The sequence below is a fragment of the Corythoichthys intestinalis genome, chromosome 8, assembly GCF_030265065.1.
Source record: "Corythoichthys intestinalis isolate RoL2023-P3 chromosome 8, ASM3026506v1, whole genome shotgun sequence".
Taxonomy (NCBI): Eukaryota; Metazoa; Chordata; class Actinopteri; order Syngnathiformes; family Syngnathidae; genus Corythoichthys; species Corythoichthys intestinalis.
Window position 1 is genome coordinate 46,603,922 of NC_080402.1, and position 20,098 is coordinate 46,624,019.

Consider the following 20,098-nt stretch of genomic DNA (forward strand, 5'->3'; position numbering starts at 1 on the left):
CTACACATGTGGCATCGACAGTGTTCTCCACGACCATTCCGCCTCCTGCCTCGCTTGAAGCTCAAGACCCAAATAAATGAGAATTCTCCCTCTCATCGTGTTTGTCACGTTGCCTGCGTTGGATCCCCCCACCGGTGCGTGAACCCTAACAACATGTCAACAAAGCACATGGATTACTGGAACCATGTCATATGGTCTGATGAGACGAAGAATAATTTGTTTGGTTCCGATGGTCTCAAGCATGTGTGGTGGCGACCAGGTGAGGAGTACAAAGATAAGTGTATCATGGCTACAGTCAAGCATGGTGGTGGGAATGTCATGGTCTGGGGCTGCATGAGTGCTGCAGGTGTTGGAGAGTTACATTCCATTGAGGGAAACATGAACTCCAACATGTACTGTGAAATACTGCAGCAGAGCATGAACCCCTCCCTCCAGAAACTGGGTCGCAAGGCAGTGTTCCAGCATGACAATGACCCCAAACGCACCTCCAAGATGACCACTACTTTACTGAAGAGGCTGAGGGTAAAGGTGATGGACTGACCAAGCACATCTCCAAACTAACAGCCAATAGAACATCTTTGGGGGATCGTCAAGCGGAAGGTGGAGGTGCGCAAAGTTTCAAATATCCGGCAGTTCCGCAACGTCGTCATGGAGGAGTGGAAGAGCATTCCAGTGGCAACCTGTGAAGCTCTGGTCAACTCCATGCCTAGGAGAGTAAAGGCAGTTCTGGATAATAGTGGTGGCTATACAAAATATTGACAGTTGACATTTTGTATGTCAATATTGACTACTTTCACTAAGGGGTGTACTCACTCTTGTTGCCAGGGGTTCAGATATTAATGGCTATATTTTGAGTTATTTTGAGGGGAAAATAAATTAACACTATTATATAAGCTGCACACAGACTACTTGTCATTGTGGCAAAGTGTCATTTTGTCAGTGTTGTCCCAAGAAAACATATACTTAAATATCTGCAGAAATGCGAGGGGTGTACTCACTTTTGTGATACACTGTAAATCAAGAAAAAAAATGCTTTCAAATAATGTTTTAAACAATATCTATTCTTGAATTAAGAACATTTCAGACAAACAAGTTCTTTTTTTTTTAGATTAAAATACAAAGTTTTTGCTTAAAATAAATCTTTTAAGCTTATTTTCAGCTAGGTATTTTTTTATTTCAAGAAATCTGATTAAAATTTACTTGAAACACTGGCAGATAATTTGACTTTTTTCTAGTAGATTTTCACTGAAAACAAGGGAATTTAAGTTTATTTATTTGTTTATTTATTTATTTATTTACAGTTTTAAGTTGGTGGGTTTTTGCAGTGCCTATGTATTGGTTCAGGTGATACACCGTTCGATTCAAACCTTTGTTTTCAGAAACTACTAAAGAAACCATTTTTTAAAACTTCCAGAATAAATTTCTGGATTTTATTAGCAAATTTATATTGCATCATTTTAAAATAAATTATTTTAACATACACAAGAAATACAAGCTTGTTAACCATCTCTTAAGTATCCAGGAATGCAAAAAAAAATTCTCAATACCACTCAAAAGTCTCTAACTAAAATCAAAAATAACAAAAAAAAATTTAGTCAGGGAATAACAAAAATAAATAAAAATGGAGCCTTCCTTCAGGGAAAACACTACTGCTTTTGTCCACAAGCACAGCCAAACTCAACAAAAACTGAAAGCTCCTTTGGGCTGCTTTAAGACCACATAAAATGAAAACTGGGGAGAAAGGGGTAAACCTCGGTTCACTACGTTTCTTACAGTTTACTTCAGTTAACATTAACAGGAGAAAACATCCAGGAGGATATTTCTCTCACAGCAGCTTCCTCCTCGAGTTCGCACAAAAAATTCAATAAATTTGCACAGATTAATGTTATGCTAACTCTGATGCAGGTCGGACTTTCAGTAGCAAAATTAGTGGTGTGGTCCCGACCTACACAAAATTTACGTTTTTACATTACTCACAGTGGCTGCTGCTAGCGGAAAAAAAACTTCCAATATCCTTCATCTTCAAAGGGGGCGGAGGAGGTGCCATGTTGTATTTCTGTCGCGGGGGCAGGGGGTGATTGCGTGGGGGGGGGGGGGGGGGCGTCAAGTCATCAGCCAATCAAATGTGCGCTTGAGGGAAAAAAAATGGACTGGCACATTCAGCAAGTAAAAAGGGGTCAATGTAAGTCTGAACATAATTAAAGTACTGTAATTCACTTAATAATGGGAGGGTCAGTTCTATCCTTAAAACATATGGCAAGACAGTATAAATTACCTAAATAACTGAAGTCATTATATAATGCAAATAAGGTTGCTCAAAAGTTGGTGGGGACAATTTGAGCATGCTGAAAAGTTGGTAGTGTTACATCCCTACTGTCCCAATGCAAACCTACGCCCATGGGCAGCACAAAGCTATAAAGGGCAAAGGCATTCAATGTGTGTGGCTGGCAAATTTAAAAAAAGAACAAGGATACGGTCATGATGTGGTGCAGACAGTAACATACATGCCATGTTATTGCAAAAAGAAACCTGGAACTAGCCTGTCACAGGTCCATTTTTTAATGTTCTGTTTAATATTCACATATTAGCAGTGACCCATTAGTAACCCTTATGAAAACGGGAGGGAAGTTAGGAAAACAAGTTACAACTTATTTTCACTGCCCATGCATTGGCTTTAACAAGAACATCGCCTTGGCGATAAAGCCACCTAATAGGCAGTCAGCCAGCCTGCCAAAGGTCACTGGCATAGGTAGTCGTGAAATACGTGTTCAAGGCAATCATCAGAATGTTCTAGAAGTCCCAATCTTGTGATGCTGGTTTTCTTGCAGACGGTTCAGGGACACCATCTAGTCAGTGGATACAGCAAGCAGTGCAGGGTCTTGAACCTGAATATACAGAACAGTAAATTACACTAGTTATTACGGCCGAATTAATATTCATGAATTAAGGCCCAATATCTGACTGACCTGGATGGATCTTCCTCTTTGGCGAAACTTCCTGTAAGCTTCACACTATTCATCTGGCCGTCTAACAGCCCATAGCTCAGAGTCACCTGACGGACACCATATGGATAGGTCACTTTCATCAACTACAGTATATATCAAAATATGTTTGGGGTGTGTGCCTGTGGATGTTATTTTAAAGTTGTTCTTGCTGCAGTTCCACAAAACTCCATTAAATAGTGGCACATACCTGATGCTGGATGCTGGCGCGCTGAATCAGCATGAGATTTTCCAAATGAGAGTGAAACAAGGGGCAGTGGAGCATAGAGACTCCCACACGCTGCTCCACAATGAAGCCCACCGTGCAATCGTCAGGCAGGCGGATCTTTTCTGATGTCTCCAGGAACCGAGAGCTGCTAAATGTGCACACACATACATACTGTACACACATGCACAAACTGTGGTTCTACTTCTGGCAGAAGTGAGACATGAATCATGATGGAGGAGTCTATAAATACCGAGCCCAGGGGGACATCTTGTTAGCCAGACGTCGACTCAAACAAAAGCCTGCCCCTCCGGTGGCAAACCAGAACTTTACTTCTTTCTATATACACGCGCGCAGACAAACACAGAGACACATTAACTTTTTTTTTTTTAATAACAAAAAAATTGCAGTGTTAGTATGGTATGAAATAATATTATATAACTGAGTTTATCCAAGTTTCACCATGAAAAATACTGTCCATATAGTTGCACAAAGTGTATTCAAAAATACAGTGTCACTTTGATATAGGAGTTGAATTTGTTCAATACCCACACTCCTACCCCAAAACACTGATACACAAATTAGTCTTTCCAATTGAAAGGCACTTTATCAATTTCTGCTGCCATACTCCCCCCCAAAAAATTTTGAAGGTCAGGTCAGCTGGGAGGTGTCCAGGAGGCATCTTAATCAGATGCCCGAGCCACCTTATCCACATTGCATAACTGTACAGTTAAAAGTCATAACATATTTCAATTATTTAAATAATATATGTTGTTTTGTGCAGAAGAGAGACTATAGGTTCTTCATCAGTGGACATGACATGAAACCACAGCATCACCTGAAACCAGTGGCGTAGTCTACGTGTTACGCAAGTATACGCACAGTATAAGCGTAAGGAAATGCACACTCACTGGTTTAGTCTGCGTGATGCGTATACGTCCTATACTCAACAATTTTTTTTATTCCTCTATATCCACTTGATGTGCAAGCAAACGAGACATTAATTGGTGACAGCCTTCACACAATGATTAATTTCTATAAATTAACCCAAACTGTGTTCACATGATTTTTGGATCTCTGAAGCTTCTTTTACCAGTGACAACAACAAGAAGAAACCTTTCCGTGGGCATATTGAATTCTCTGAGTTTATATCATGCTATGGAAGCATTTGTGCACAGTGAAGTCTGCTGTCGTGCATCCCTGGTTTTTTTTCGCCATTTTTTTTTTCGTAATTTAAGATGTTAACAATAAATACTGTATACTGTATCATATAAACAGAGGTCCCTAACCTTTTTTGCACCACGGAACAGTGTGATTTTAGCCTGGCAATGTGTGAGAGAAAATCACAGTAAATTTAAAATAACACGACGGGGCTATAAACAAACATTAAGTGCAGGGGTAATGTGATATACTCCATACGCTGAACCAACCTTTTATAACAGCAGTTTCTCCTAAAACTTGACGTCAAATATCCTTGATCGAAGGCATAATGTGTTCTTCTCCAATCATGAAAGGTTTCTTGGCTTTAGCAATACGGTTCGTCGAGAGGTATAATCATAGACTTCATAATGATATTGACGGGACACATTCCCCAGACACTGCGCCATTCCTTCAAGTAGGGGGCCGTCCCACACTCCGCTTCAGTCGGTCGAAGTCGGTCGCAGTTATAAACACACGCAGCGAACCAACGCCAGATTTAGGTTGAAAAAGTAAGAAAGCTGTACCCTGTACAAACAGGAAGGATTGTCTCGGGAGTGATTTGTTCGAGGATTCAAGGTAATTATTATATTTTTCATACCATGCATGCATTTTGAAATGTGAAAAAACTTAATGGGAGAAATTAACTACTACGGCATCGGCGTCATAATTCACATAATTTACGTAAAATAAATGCTAACAGCCCGGTTTTTTGCTTTTAACCAAAAACCGAGACTGTTTTACGTTCGTATCTATAAAGAATTCAGGGATTTAAGCATTTATTCACAAGAATTTTCAACGTAAAAAGCTCTTTGTGGTGATAAGGTGGCGCCACAGTGGCTTAACCCTTGAGAGTCGAAGGACGCGCCGGCACGTCCTCAGCGCACGTCGTCTTTGAAGCGCCCTCGCGTTTTAATTACGTCACCCACATGCCGTTGGTTGGTCTCGTTTTAAAGTGCGGAAGTTGCGGTTTACTCTCGTTGTTATTTGAAGTCAATCGACCAACTAAAACGTGAGATATTGTCATTTAAGTCTTATAGTTTTATTGTCCTCTCAAAAAAACACTAAAACGCTGCATGGATAATTTGTTTATGTCTATATTTCCATCATTTCTTGTCCTTTTTCAAAACGGAAGCTCCATGAAAAAAACACAAATCAAACAAACCCTTTCGAAGTCACAGTGGAAGCACAACATGCGTTTTTTTTTTTTTTTTAAATAAATATAACTGCCGTGCGAGGTTCCACCGAACGAGAGGGAGGAGTGTTCTGAAGCAGCGAGGTGGTGACCGACGGCCGTTTGAATCGAGCGAGCGAGCGACTTTGTGTGACTTTGAGAATGAACGGATAACTAAATTTAGCGCAAGCAATTGTGCTTTTTGATCAACGTGAGAAAGAGGATGGTCCAAATTCGTCATCATCGTCTTCTTCGGAAGAGTCCTCGAGTGAAGATAGTGACTGATTTGAACACGTGGGTGACGCCATCGATGAGCAGAGGTAAGCCAACCCACTTTTTTTTTTTTTTATGCTGCTGAAAAAGTTTCTTTTGAAAGTTTCTTTTGATATTGCAAGACAAAGTTAATTTTGATGCAATATAAGTGTGTGTTTGTGTATATAATAATAAAATGTGCATATCGGATCAAAGTATAATTTGTGGTCTTCCTTCTATATGAAGATTAGGGATGTAGCACATATTCAGCTATGGTATTCTTTCTATTGTCATACATATAGATTTCCATTATTATTTATTTCTGTATAAATTTTTATTTTATACTTTATTATTTTCATAAATACTGACTTTTTTTTCATGTACATTTATAGTGACAATGAAAGTAAAGTGAAATGAAAATGGAAGGGTGGAAAGAGGACCGACACCCCATGGAAGTGTGGGCTGTGTGATGTAGCCCTGTGTCTAATTCCAGGACGAAACTGTTTTTCGGAGTGGCATGCCTGAAAAAAATTTAACTTATTTATTGTAAATATTTTTGAAAATACTTTTTTTCCCAATGTTATATATATTTTTTTTTCCCACAATCAGTCTTCTCAATTTGTGTATATAAATGTGTGTTCAAGAAGCTTGATTGTGTGTACATAGTTTTCATCAGGTGATGGGCCGCAATACCTAAACTCATATAGAGATGGCCTCTAAACACTTTTTGTGTTAGATGGTATATTTTTTCACTGTTCTTCACTGTTTGGTCTGCTGTATATAACTTGTTTTGACTAGAGCATGTATAAAGGCAAAAAACGCCTATGGCTATACCTGTTGTTTATGTTGAATCGTCAAATATAAGACTATTTATTCTAAGTTTTTTTGGTTGAATGTTCACCCTAACATGTTGAATAAATATTACAAAGTTTCAAAACGGTTCGTTACGCATGTTTGGTTGTCAATTGGACATCAATATTAAAAATTTTGACAAAACGATTTTGGAATTTTTGGTCTTTTTGGGCCCAAAATGATGATTTATAATTGGTCAGTGAAGGAAACAACAGTTTGGACATGAAGTTCAAGGTGTCACAAAAAAAGGGACCAAACCAGGCCATCGTAAACAATTCTTTCTTTGAAATATAAAGCCAACTTCAAAGGCATGCAAAATAAGACAAAATAGGCCCAGACCTTAAAGGGTTAAAGCACACCGAACATATTTATGTAAAATAAATGCTAACTGTCTGCTTTGTTTTGTTGTTTTTTTTGCTTTTAACCAAGAATCGAAACTGTTTTACATCCATATCTATAAAGAATTCAGGGATTTAAGCATTTATTCACAAGAATGTTATACTTAAAAAGCTCTTTGTCTGTGTTTCCACTCGGTCAGCTTTGTCGGACATTGGCCCCTCTATTAATCAGCCCTGCGCCCCGTGTCCCGTCAATATATTATGAAGTCTATGGTATGATGCTCTCAGTGCACTCGCTTTTGCTGACTCATTTGCTAGCTTTTAGCCAAATATTATGCAGAATGGAGTTGTTTGTTGGGTCCTCTTCTGACTCAGCAGGTCGCTTTTTTCACATAAAAAAGCTGTCCAAAGATGTCTGTTTTTCAGTCATCTTCACCATCGTGTGAGCTTATTATTTCCAGGAACAAATCTGATGTGCCTACGTCATTATTGAGGACAAGACTAACCCAAGCAAAACGGCCAGAAGTACCCTGTCCGCCATTGCTGAGGTGTGCCGCCAGCAGCACACAGCTAACAGCAGCTAACGTTACTGTTTACATTGACTGACGTTGGGCTACCACGGGTGTGCAAACACACTAGTAATGACGACCAACCACTAGAGGGCGACGTACACAAATTTCTACTCTGATTATTCATATTAATGTGTCAAGAGGCACAGACCAGATTGCGGTCGTTAACAAATTATTTATTATTTCTCTGGGCCCGGTAGCAATTGCGCCACTGACCAGTACCAGTCCCTAGCCCCGCAGTTGGGTATCACTGCTAAAATATGTTTCATGTTACCGTGGTGTTTCCCTCCATGAGTTCATGCGCCGTGATTGGTTTGTCCAAGCTGGCCTTGCCCACATAAATGTCACCATCTTGCGGGAAGGTGGCAAGCATTCTGAGGAGTGCCTTGCCATTCAAATAGTTGTCATCATCTACGTGACAAAACCACCTGAGGAGTGTGCCGGAACAAAAAATTACAGTGGGTATAAATGGTTTACACATCCTAAAAGAAATGAAATAAAAAACAGTCACCGAGGCCGCCGCAAGAGACAGACGATGACATTGGAGGAACTATAGAATTTTCTAGCAAGCGGTTTCGGTTTAAAAAATACGACATGAATCCGAATCTGTACAAAAGTCCGTCTTACATATTGTAAGACACATATTGTTTAATGTTATGAATAAACATATTGTTTTCCAACCATAGTTTAATGTTATGAATAAACACATATTGTTTTCCAACCATAGATTCAGTATACTACAATGCACTGATGCATTGCAGGAAAAAAATAGAAAATAATGAAAGTAGACCAATCAGAAGAGTGTACAGAAGGCAGTAGACTAAAATAAACTAATTAGAGGTCATTTTCATAGGCGGACTTTGACTTTTGGAGCAGGGGGTGCACAACATGTTGATGACCCCATAACGCAGTGTAAAATTAACTTACAAGAATATTTATAATAATAAGTTGACAATGAGCGTTTTTTTGTTTCCCATCATTCTTGAGGGGAATTCTAAATCAGGCTGCTTAGGCAATACTTTTTGCCAAGATCGTCATCCATTGAATATGGTACGCCCGCCGGTTTTGTGCCAATGTAGTTACCCCATTCAAAAATTGTATGCCCTGGGCGGAGCCATATGGAGGTAGATTTGTGTCTTTATTATTCAATCAAAAAAAAAAAGTCGCTTCAATCAACAACAAAATATGTGTTTGAGTGCAAAAATAAATTTGCATTAACATTTTTTTTTCTTTTAGATAAAAGCAACTTTTTTGATTGAAGTTGCCGAATGTTGATTTGTGTTTGGGCCACATTTTGGCTAGGGCATTAATATTCAATCAAAAAATAAGTTGCTCCAAAAAATATATATATTTTCAAGAAGAAAAATCATTTCAATCAAAAAAATTTAAAATTTCAATCATGGAAAAAGTTTTTGGATGCGAAAAAATATGTGAGATTGAAAAATTTGCATTTGAACACTTAATTTTTCATTGAAAAGGTTTTCTTTGATTGAAGCAATCCTTTTTGTGTTTGGGCCATATTATGGGTAGGAGATTTGTGTCTAAATCATTCAATCCCCCAAAAAAAGTTGCTTCAATCAAAAAAAATTTTTTCAATCAAAGAAAAAAATCATTTTAAAAATTAAATCGCCCTCCCCCAATTTTTTTTTTGAAAATTATATGCAAAGCAAATGATGCTAGGCATAGGTGCTAGTCATTTGATATGTTCGAAAAATAATTTTGACACATTATACTTTTTTTTTTTTTTTTTCATTTCATTCATTTATGTTACAGTTTTATTTCTTTACAACTTTTATATATTTAGGAAAGTCAATTTCATACAATGACACTTTTCGGCCACCAGGGGAGGCCTGGCACCCCTGCCTCCCCCCTTAAAATCAGCATATGGTCAGTTTATTCAGATATCAAGCTAGAAAAGCCTTACATACTCCCTGCCTAATCTTAGTTCATATGACAAATAAGTATTAAACAGGTAAAAAACTTGTGAAAAGGAATCTTTATTTTAAACCTGTAAATTGGGGTTTCTGTTTGGGGATACTTACTAACAGCAATTAATGAGTAATTGTTAAAGTATGTTATGAGATACTTACTAAGATTTAGTGCAGTACCTTCTACAAAATGTCATTTTTGAACACTTTGCAATTTTATCTCATAATGGAACTCTGATTTAGTAAAAGAGGTTGTTTGTTGAACATATACGTAAAGAAGAAATTTCAATTTCGAACATTTTCATCTTGTGAATCATTTTTTACTTTTATCTTGGCATCTCCCTGTCCCACTTCGACTCATTATTTTTATGCCAGGTCACATGTGTACGTTTCTCACCTCTTGTCAGACTCTAAAAAGCCATCGTACTCGGCGGCCATCTTGCACGCCAGAGCCTGCTGGCTGTGGTCCGGCTGGCAGCCCGTCACCACCATGTTGTAACCTGAATACATTGTCACATGTTAACAACCAATGATGGGTATATGACCCCTCAGTGATTAATGACACAGTATTTTATTAGATAGACAGACAGATTTTTTGTCTCATAGGGAAATTCATTTTCACAATCTGTCATCACTAACATTAGTGAAAAGCCACATAACTTCATAAAAAAAAAAACACACATTGAAAGGGAACCACTGATAGAAAGACTTGTAGTTCTTAAAAGATAAACGCTAAATGTTATAATCAGTTTAAAAAATTGGATATTAAAACCTCTCTTGATGTTTTCGTTTTTATACAATTTGTAAAATTAGTTTATTGTTGTTGACGTCGCAGGACCGTGACATCACTGGGTTACGCTGCTGAGCTTCCAGAGTAAGACTCATCTGTTCAGCCCTTTCAATTTGAACCCTAGAAAAACATTAATGAGCCTGACAGCACTGTCTGCACTTCACAAAACGAGCAGCAAAAGCAAAATGAACAGGAAAGAAGGGATGAATTGTGCTACACTGGTGAAACGTCCAACAAGAGGCGAATTTGACACCCAAAGTACTACTGTGCACTTTCAGCTTGTTTTGTTGCATCCAGACAGAACATACTAAAGATGCCTTATGAAAATACTTAAACCTAGTAATATCAAATAAGGGTGATTTAAGTACACTACGTGACTAATGTGGTCAACAGATCAACAATCCGCTTTAAAGCTATCTATCACAAGAAAACACAATGCTTAATTAATTAAGCATTAATAAAATGAATTAAATGAATAATGACATTAAATCATTAATCATTTAATTAAATTAGTATGAGAGGGAAACATATGGAAGGGGTATTTTGAGGCAATAAAAAGGTAATGAAAGACTCAATAAAACACAAATAGTAAGTACTTGCCACTTTTAAGCGATGTGCGCATGTGTTGGACATCTCGCCGCTTCGGAAGGAATTGCAGAATACCGGTAGTGTTCGTCTAGTGACAGTGAAAAACTACGTCATCACCCCAAGCGTCCATTGCGTCAAAACGTGTAATAATACTATCGATTTTTAAATCAATAGCAATATTTTATGTTTCTAATAACATGTTTTAGTAAAAGAGAACAATTGTGGCTTATTAGAGCCAACAAGTCTGAGGTTCCCTTTAAGAAAGGAAATAGAGGGGGGAAAAAAACACTCAGAAAACTGGGCCCTACAGGGGATTCATCATGGGAGGTTATTGAGTGATGAGATGGCAGAGGGGACAAACGTTTCACTAAAGCAAGCTTATCTCCATCTCAGGGTCCGGCATCTGCTACCAAAGGGCAGCAGTGTGAGGTGAGAGGTTGGTCCAGGTCGCTGGTTATTGACAGTGCAAGGCGTGTGGTTGCTCTGTGATTGAGCTCTGCGAGGTTGGGAGTGGGGTTTGTAATGACCTTGGATGCAGTGTGTGTTATTTTGATCAGTTTGTTCCTGTTGGTGGTGGACAGCATAATATAAATGCAGGGGGAACAATACAGCAGGATGGGTGGGAGAGTGCTTGTATTAGTAGTGACAGAAGGTGGGGGCAACACAAAAAGCATGGAGTTTGTGAATAACAAGGAGTCTCTGTTGGGACCTTTTCTGAATTATTGGAATGTGTTGGACCAAATGTCAGTTGATTGCACATGATGATTAAAGGTATTTGAAGTGGCTGACCTATTCTACTGTTTGATTATGGATGGAGGTGGGGACCAGTCTAGAGACCGGTGTATTTAATTTGTGTATGACCATGTCTTTTGTTTTTGTTACATTCAGCTCCAGGATGTTGATAGTACACCACTGAGTGAAGTGAGAAATGGAGTTTTGATTGGCGTTAATGGAGTCCTTGCCACTGAGTAGACCTAGGATTGCAGTGTCATCTGAATACTTGAAGTATGTAATGATTAATGAGGGACATGCCATTATGGTACATGCTAGTAAAAAATATGTTGTGTTTTTCCCGTCTTCTTTACAGTTTCTTTCAGCATTTAACCCTGGACTTTTGAGAACAAGCTGTTATAAAAATTTTCAATTCTGTTTCACTTGCTCAATTTTTATTATTTCATGAGCTTTTCATCAACTATGTGATGCTGAAAAATATTCGAAAGTATTTTGTGCTTTCCATGCTGTATGTGCGGTTTTATTCTTTTCTTAGTTACTGGAAATTTACACTGAGTAACGTTCCAGACTTTAGTAGGGAAACCCCCTCCTTATTTCTTGCAGTGGTACTTTTTTCAGTTTCATAACATTATAAATCATTTTACCTTTTGATAGCTCGCAGTTTTGTTACGAACAAGAAAAAAAGTACAAAAAGAAGTGTACACTTTATTATTTGCTAGTGTGCTTTTTTGTAAATACAATGGTGAAATGAATTTATTGGTTAATCATGCTCCTAACTCAAAACACTGAAGTGAGTTCAGGCAATGTCACCATACAGTACTTGTCTAAAAGTCAACAAAAAAATGCCTAAAAAAAATAAAAAACATCCAAGTCAGGTCATTCATATCTGAATAAACCACTGCATTTTTTTTTACCCAGATTGATTGACCTCTGAACCACTGCATCATTACTATTATTAATATTATTATTATTCAAGATTGTTTTTGTTTTTTTTAACACATTGATTGACCGCTGATTGCTGTCTTTTGCTGCAAGGGTAGTGGTGGGAGTGGGCAGTGACATAAATTACCTAAGGATTGTTCATTTGTTTACCATTTGATAGAGGATCTATCGTAATGTAGAAAATTTTTGTGACTTGCAGCTGTGCTTTTTTTCCCTATAATTTGTTTTATGACTTTAATACAAATTTTAGCCTTTATCCCTGGCAGTTTTTTTTTTTTTTTTTTTGTGGGTAGAAAGCATTGAGGGTCATGAATTTGTCACTTTTTGACAGAAACTACCTTTCTACCTCTCTCGTACCTTCGGCCATCAGGTGGTCATCTTCTGTGTCTGTAAAAATGAACGTCTATAAGAAGAAAAAAATGAAAATAGAATGAAAAATAGATCAAATATGTTACACATATTGATGAGGTTATGGTGCTGCATTTGTAGTGAGTGAAGAGTGCATTCGCTTCTGTAATCTGCTTCTCAACTTCCTGTTCTGCACTTCCACTTCACGTTTTGTTAAGAGGCTCCACTTCCTGTCAGCCCAGACACCACTTCCTGTGCGCGTGTGTGTGGGAGTGTGTACGTGTGTGTTGCATCAAAAAAAAAAAAAAAAAAAAACTTTTAAAAAGGGCAAAAAATGATATTTGTATTATTATTTAATCATAATATATTTGACTATATGTAATAATTTTGAATTTGAGGGTTAATGTAAAAGAATATTGCAGCACAGTCATTTACTGCAAAAATAAAATTGATTATATTGTTTCGTACAGCAGGATGGTAACAATATATTCTCATTTGCGTTTTTATTTTGTTCTTTTTATTTGTTTTTAATATTAGTCAATACATTCTAGATTTATTTCAATAAATCTGGACACTTGTTGTATAACAGCAAGTTTTAAAATTAAAAATTGTAAGGCACAATATAGCAAAACGTGTAGCAAGGTGGAAAGTTAGGGTGCCCAATTTTCCTACAGTCCCAAACACATCATGCTTAATTGAATGCCACGCCTCTATCAGGCACTATAAACACCTGTGAATGAGCCAGGTTGTTTGCCTTTTTCCCTTGAAGATGTGAGACCTGCAGAGAACCAGCTTTTGAGGGAAGCTGGCCTAGTATGATGTATTTTTACATTTCTTGTGCTTGATTATGCTGAATGTGTTAATCTGATGTTGTTGTTAGCAGTGACCACTTGGACTGAGAGTCGGCCACTGCTGTTTAATGAAGTTTCTCTGTTTGGTCATGTTTCCTGTTTAAGCATGGCTGGTTAATTAAGTTTCCCTGTTCAATCAAGCCACCATTTGACTAAGCTTCCATTTTGAATTGAGCTCTTCAATCAGGTTGGTGTTATGATTTTCTTTTTTTTCCAAATATTTTCACTGAAAGATTTTCAAAAGTTTGATTAAAGCACGTTTTTATTAATGGCTGTTAAAATAAATTCACTGAAATAAATTGTTGCTCACGCTGCCACCACCTCTGTGCTTCATTATTTTTGCCAGACCTGTGTATTTGTTACCAAGGAGCTTTCCTTGCTCGTCAAGGTTACACATGTTTTATACATTCATTCTTTTATTTTTTTAAATTTTTTTCACAATTATTCTCTATACCTATGACGATAATATTGGCATTCATGTCAACTCTTACTGGACGTTGGTCTATTTGAATCATAACATTCATTAGTGTAATTAAACTATTTTAAAATACTGTATAGAAATAAGTATTTTAATCAATACTTTAATTTTTTGGGGGGGGTTGGTTCAAGGGCGGAGGTTTGCATAGGGACAGTAGGGACATAACACTACCAGGACCACACTACCACACTTTCAGGATGTTCAAATTATCCCCACCAACTTTTAAGCAACCTTATTTGCATTATATAATGACTTCAGTTATATAGGTAATACAGTTGTTTCATCACTGACCCCCTTTTCACTTGTTGAATGTGCCAGTCCATTTTTCCCCTGAAATGCACGTTTGATTGGCTGATGACTAGAACCCCCACCCCACCTACACACACAACGATTCACAGCCCGACAGAAATACAACATGCCTTCTCCCCCGCTCTCTTCAAAGACGAGGGATATTAGTTTTTTTTTTTTTTTTCCCGCCAGCAGCAGCCACTGTAAGTAATGTAAAAAGATGTCAATGTTGTGGAGGTGGGGAACACTCCACTAATTTTGCTACTGCTACAGTGCTTCAAGTCCAATTTACTCGGATTTCTTGAAATAAAAGCAGCTAGCTGAAAATAAGCTTCAGACTTATTTTAAGCAAAAAGTTTATATATTTAATCTTAGAAGAAAAACTTGTTTGCCAGAAATGTTCATAACTCAATATTGTTCAAAACATTATTTTTATTTTTATTTTCATGATTTTAGGTGAAAGTTGGCCAACTTTTAGATGTATAGGCTCAATACGAACAAATAGTAATATTAAAGTAGACGAATCTGACGCATTAATCTGTTAACTAGCCTTTAACACTCAAAAAAAAAAAAAGATGGATAAAATTATTTGACTAGATTTATATATATATATATATATATATATATATATATATATATATATATTTAAAGACATAAATTTGCAGTGTGAAAGTGTTGGTCAATACAGATTTATTTTGCATTAATCATTTAGCCTATCAATTAATTAGGTTCATATTGGTGAGAAATGTAGCCCTGACCACCATTCACCAAATATGTTTGGTCTTATTAATGTCCCGTCCCCAGCAAAAAGTATACATGCAGGTTACGCTGTTATATCGTCCCTACTAATATTAAGACCAAACCTACGCCCTTGGTTTAGTTTATTTCGCTAAATTAAATTCATTTTAAATAAATGCGAGCAAAATATATGTACAAACAGTATTTAAAACATTATTTTACACTAATAGCAATAATAATTTAATTATGTATCTTTCTTTGTAGATTTAATGCGTGGTATACAGTATTTCATACTCCAGCAGAGTTCATGACAATCATGAGGCGTTTCAGGTCCCCTCAGAAATGTTTGTTAATAAACATGCATATCATAAGGTCAACATATAAACACTCACGTGCGTCTTGGTTGTGGAGATCCAAGTCTCCAAAAGGAGGGCGAGGCGCGTCCCGTGGAACTTTCCGGTGGTCTTGACCGCGATGAAGATGTCCTCCAGCCGCAGCTCGGAACCTCGGTGGTACCCGGACCCCACGGTGGTGACACGGGTCCGGGGCGGCAGACGGAGCGCATCGGGCGCCGGAGGTTGACGACGAAGAGCCGTCGGCAAAAGCAGACGTCCGGCGTCCCATTGATAATGCGCGTAAAGCAGCGCGAAGAGAGCAAGGATGACTAGTGAAAATCTGCGATTGAGCCACCCTTTCTTCATGGCATGCAGGCGATTACGAGTACAAGTATTAATTTAAATAAGAATCTTAAACCACACCGAAATCAAATAAAACATTGCGACAACTTCAGTCCATCGTCTTCCTCTTTCATCATGAGTTCCTCGTTTGTGACGTCATAATATACTGTAACCAAGGTATATTTGCAGTGTTGAATAAAAAAAATAGTAAAGTTCATTATTCATAATATATTGTTCCATACATTTCATGAAAGGCAAATGTTTGAGTCAAGATTAATATGAGAGCAGAGGTGACATCTTTCAGATAATGCATGCAATATCACCGATGCATTCTGCTTGTCCTCACGGCCGTGGGGGTGCTGGAGCCTATCCTGGCTAACATTGGGCAGGAGGCCCCTCAGAACCCTGAAGTGGTTGCCAGCCAATCGCAGGTCACACAAACAACCATTCACACTCATAATCACACTGGAGAGTTTCAAGTGAGCCCATTCTATCGCATGTGGGAGGAAGCCAGGGAAAACCCTTGCAGGGACGGAGAGAACATGCAAACTTCACACAGGAAGACCAGTGCCCTGGATTGAACACTTGATCTCAGAACTGTGAGGCAGCTGTGCCAACCACTCTCCCATCCATGCATAACAGAAATTGAATAACTAGTTGAAACATAAAATTATATGACCTGTACAGAAGATGACACTAAGCTGACTTTTATAACGTAGTTTCAAATTTGTAAAATCCAAATCACACACCCTCCAAATTCCATTACCATTTCATCTTTATAATATTAACGTGCAGAAACATGTAATCGTGCGTAAAGAATGTTTTATTCACTTATTGTTTGGCATTCAGGTGCTTGTGAAGGCCCTTCACTGAACGGCATGTCATGGGATCAAAAATGAATCTGCTAATTGCTCAAAAAGATATGCAAAAAACACTCAGGTGACTTGAAGTTCAGCTCTGAGACCCCCAATTTGGCCAAGTATTGAAATTGTCCTATATATGCATGTGTGATATATCATTGGAAAGTTTAAAATTTAAATTTTCTGGGGGAAGGAAAATTTTGAGAGCACATAATTAAAGACACCATGATTTTATCGAGATATTATCGCGGACTTACCTTGTTTCAATCCAAAAACTTTGTGTAGCATTACTCACCAAGTGTGAAGACACAGCTGTGAATTGCCCCAGCCAAACTTTTGGGGGATTTTATGGGTGAAACACGGTAATATAAAAAGGGTCGTAATGCCGAAATCGCACACATCAAGGAGAGATTTTGTTTTTCGAATATTTACCCTTTTAAATGTTTGCCCCCCCCCCCCCCCAATCTTTCTTTGTTTGGATCTATTATCTTCTAAAATATCAGGGAAAATGAGACGGTAACAACAACAACAACAACAAAATTTCATTGTGATGTAATTTGTTTAAAAGTTTAAAATATGCGATTGAATAGTTTTATAAAGACATTTTAAACTACATATTAGACATAAATTAATGATTCCTTCCCGGCCGGGGTGGGGTGGGGTGGAGTTGGGGTGGGGGTTGGGGTTGGGGGGTGCATGCGGCAGCCATGGTTCCCTCCCAGGTCCGCCCGGCCGGAGCCGCGTCTCCCTGTACCGGGTGCCGGGGAGGTGCCCTCTGGTGTCATGCCGCGCGCCCCTCCTGGCCCGGGGGTGGGTTGTGGGGGGCGCGCTTCCGTCCCCTTGGTCTGCTTCCGGCCCTGTCCGCCTCCCTGGGCCGCGGCGGCCGCTGCTGCCCCCCGGCCGGCGGGGTCGTTGGCGGGGCCTCTTGGGGCCCGCGGGGCCTTGGGTGAGGCTTGCTGTCCCTTGCCGGTGGGGTGGACGTCCCCTGGTCGCCGGCGCTTGGTGTGGCGCGGTGCTCGGTGGGTGGGTGGGGGGGCGGTCGCGGAGGCGCCGTGGGTGGTCTGGGGCGGAGATTGATCGGGGCCCTGACGCCTCTTCTGCCCTGCGGCCGGTGGTTCTGGTGGACGGGGCCACGGCCGCGGGAGCCTGCCTCTTAACTCACGCACTTCTCACTTCGGCACTGTAAATATTTTTCGCCTTGGCACTTACATGCTCATACATTTCTCCGGGGAGAGTTGGGACGGGGCTTTACAGTCCCGGCCCGGCTCCCCCCTGTTTTTAATGCACCACACACCAAGGTTGTGGGATGGTTGGGACCTGTTGGGGGTGGGGGTACCTCACGGCTGCCTCCTCACCACAGGCCCCGCCATCTCTGCACCTTTTTTAAATGCACCACACATCATACTCCACAGGAGAGCTCTGGCAAAGGGCGGTGGGACGGGCGGCTGGGCAGAAGCTCCATGCTGCCGTCCCACTGCCCCAAGCCAAGCTCTCCTATTTTAATGCATACATTGCACTACCCTCCCCTCACACCCCCATCACGGTGCTGGGTGATGGCTGCCAGTCGGGAACCTGGCAGCCACAGTAATAGGGTCGTAGGTGGGTCCCACACTTTTTTATATGGCGTGGCTCCTGGGGTGTGGCCTCCCCTCTGCCTCGGCTGCCGGCCGCGGGAGTAGGTTGGGGGGTCGGGTCTCCGATCTTGCATCGCCCCGTTGCAGTTCCTGGGCGTTCTCCTGCCTCCGCCTTCCCCTCTCTTCTCTGGCTGGGCATCCGCCCTGCGCTCCGTCGCGGGTCGCTGGCTGGGCGCCGGTGTATCAGCGGGGTGTCGCCTGCACCGGCGGGGGACCCTGCCTTGCCTGGGGCTTGGTGGGCCGCTGGGGGTCCCGTGGCGTGCCGTGCCGGTTGGGGGGCTGCGGCTGTGGCTCGTGGCCCGGGTGGGCGGGCGGGGGTGGGTGTAGGCGTGGGGTTGGTGATGCGTCCCCTCCTGCCATCCCTGAAGGCCGGTTGATGGGTGCGCGGGTGGCCCAGGGGACCACCCTGGGTCCCGGGGGGGGGGACGATGGCTCCTTTGCTGGGCTGCGGGAGGAGGGATGGGCTGCGCATGGCCCCCCGCCCCCGCCCTCCCTCCCTCCCCGGGCTGGCTGGGTGGGGGCTGTGGCCCTGGGTTGGCGCCCGCGCGGCTTCTCCGCCCGTCTGCGTGGCTGTCGCGCGCCCGGTGGGGCATGCGTGCTGCTGGATGCGGTAGGGCATTCTCGGGTCGGGGGTCCCGGTGCCGGGATTGGCGATGCGGCGGCGTAGGGTTGGTCGCCAACGGGCTTACTCATAAGAGATTCACACGATTACTGGGTTCTAGATCACAGAACTGATTTGTGTACACTCTACCCCTTTCAATCACTTAGCTTATAGGCTTATAGACACCCCCACCCCCATTCTCCTCTTTCACTGGCCAATAGGCCCCCATATGGTGTAAACCGGAAATACATCTCGCTGACGATAGCACCAGCATATTAGTAACTAGTTTAGATGTTCAATGTATTTCTAGTTGTTGTTTGTGTATGTGTTTCTTTTCCTTCTTCTCTTGTATTTCTTTTCTTCTGTCCCCCCATAATCCCTTCCTGTTCGCTGCTTTGTCATAATAAAAAGGTATTTTGAATGATCACAATGGGAGTATGTCAGACTCTCAATGTGAAACATTAAAACTGTTCAGAATCTGGGCACTTAGACTTCCATTCTCTGTGTCAAACAGCTGAACAGGACAGGTTTAAAAAAATAAATAAATAAATAAAAAATAAATTAATGATTCTAAGCTAAAAATGTTAGACATTTCGAATAATATAATTACTTACCTTCTTTTCATAGCTCGATTGAAACAAAAGTGTTTGCCCGGTGTCTGTAAACGGGGGTCTCCAGGGTAAAACGGACAAATTAAAAGTAGTTCAGGGGCTTAATGCACCATGAAACTGCTATGGCAGCTTATAGACATATTGTTCTATCAAACACAACAGATCTTTTGGCTTAAAATACAGCAGTTTATTTTAAGAAGGGGTGCACCACCAGAAACTGCTTTTTCAGCCTTGTCTGCGTTTTCGCCACATCATTCTTATCTACAATTGATTTCTTTTCTCCAAATACCGGTATGTATGTCACCCTAAAAAATTAAATCTGAAATTTTACAACTGCATATTTTTAAACTGTATTTGTATTGTGAGACCTGAATGTAAAATATTAAAGTAGTCTATTTTTTCATGACGGTAAATCACAAATTTCTATAGTTATTCTATTCAGT

The 20,098-nt window shown here is 40.3% G+C and overlaps 1 protein-coding gene across 2 annotated transcripts; it reads right to left on the reverse strand.

Annotated features, from left to right (window-relative positions):
- Positions 1 to 1,360: 1,360 nt before the first annotated feature.
- Positions 1,361 to 16,082, reverse strand: LOC130921064 (beta-1,3-N-acetylglucosaminyltransferase manic fringe-like). 2 transcript variants are annotated; one of them, XM_057844702.1, is made up of 8 exons: positions 15,665 to 16,082; positions 12,927 to 12,972; positions 9,915 to 10,017; positions 7,864 to 8,017; positions 3,461 to 3,546; positions 3,193 to 3,355; positions 2,967 to 3,052; positions 1,361 to 2,885 (listed from the first exon to the last, which is right to left on the reverse strand). In XM_057844702.1, the coding sequence occupies exons 1-8, from the start codon at positions 15,971 to 15,973 to the stop codon at positions 2,834 to 2,836; spliced, it is 999 nt and encodes a 332-aa protein (XP_057700685.1). In that variant the 5' UTR covers positions 15,974 to 16,082; the 3' UTR covers positions 1,361 to 2,833. The 2 variants fall into 2 exon arrangements, with proteins under 2 accessions (XP_057700685.1, XP_057700684.1); XM_057844701.1 differs by having other exon boundaries at positions 3,193 to 3,358.
- Positions 16,083 to 20,098: the final 4,016 nt, after the last annotated feature.

Bases quoted from the DNA above. Each gene is read 5' to 3' on its own strand.
- LOC130921064 (XM_057844701.1), bottom strand. From the start codon at position 15,973: ATGAAGAAAGGGTGGCTCAATCGCAGATTTTCACTAGTCATCCTTGCT. The intron at 12,973-15,664 runs GTGAGTGTTTAT...TTCTTCTTATAG, and splicing joins TCTCCACAACCAAGACGCAC to ACGTTCATTTTTACAGACAC. The intron at 3,359-3,460 runs GTATTTATAGAC...GTGCACATTTAG, and splicing joins AAGATGTCCCCCTGGGCTCG to CAGCTCTCGGTTCCTGGAGA.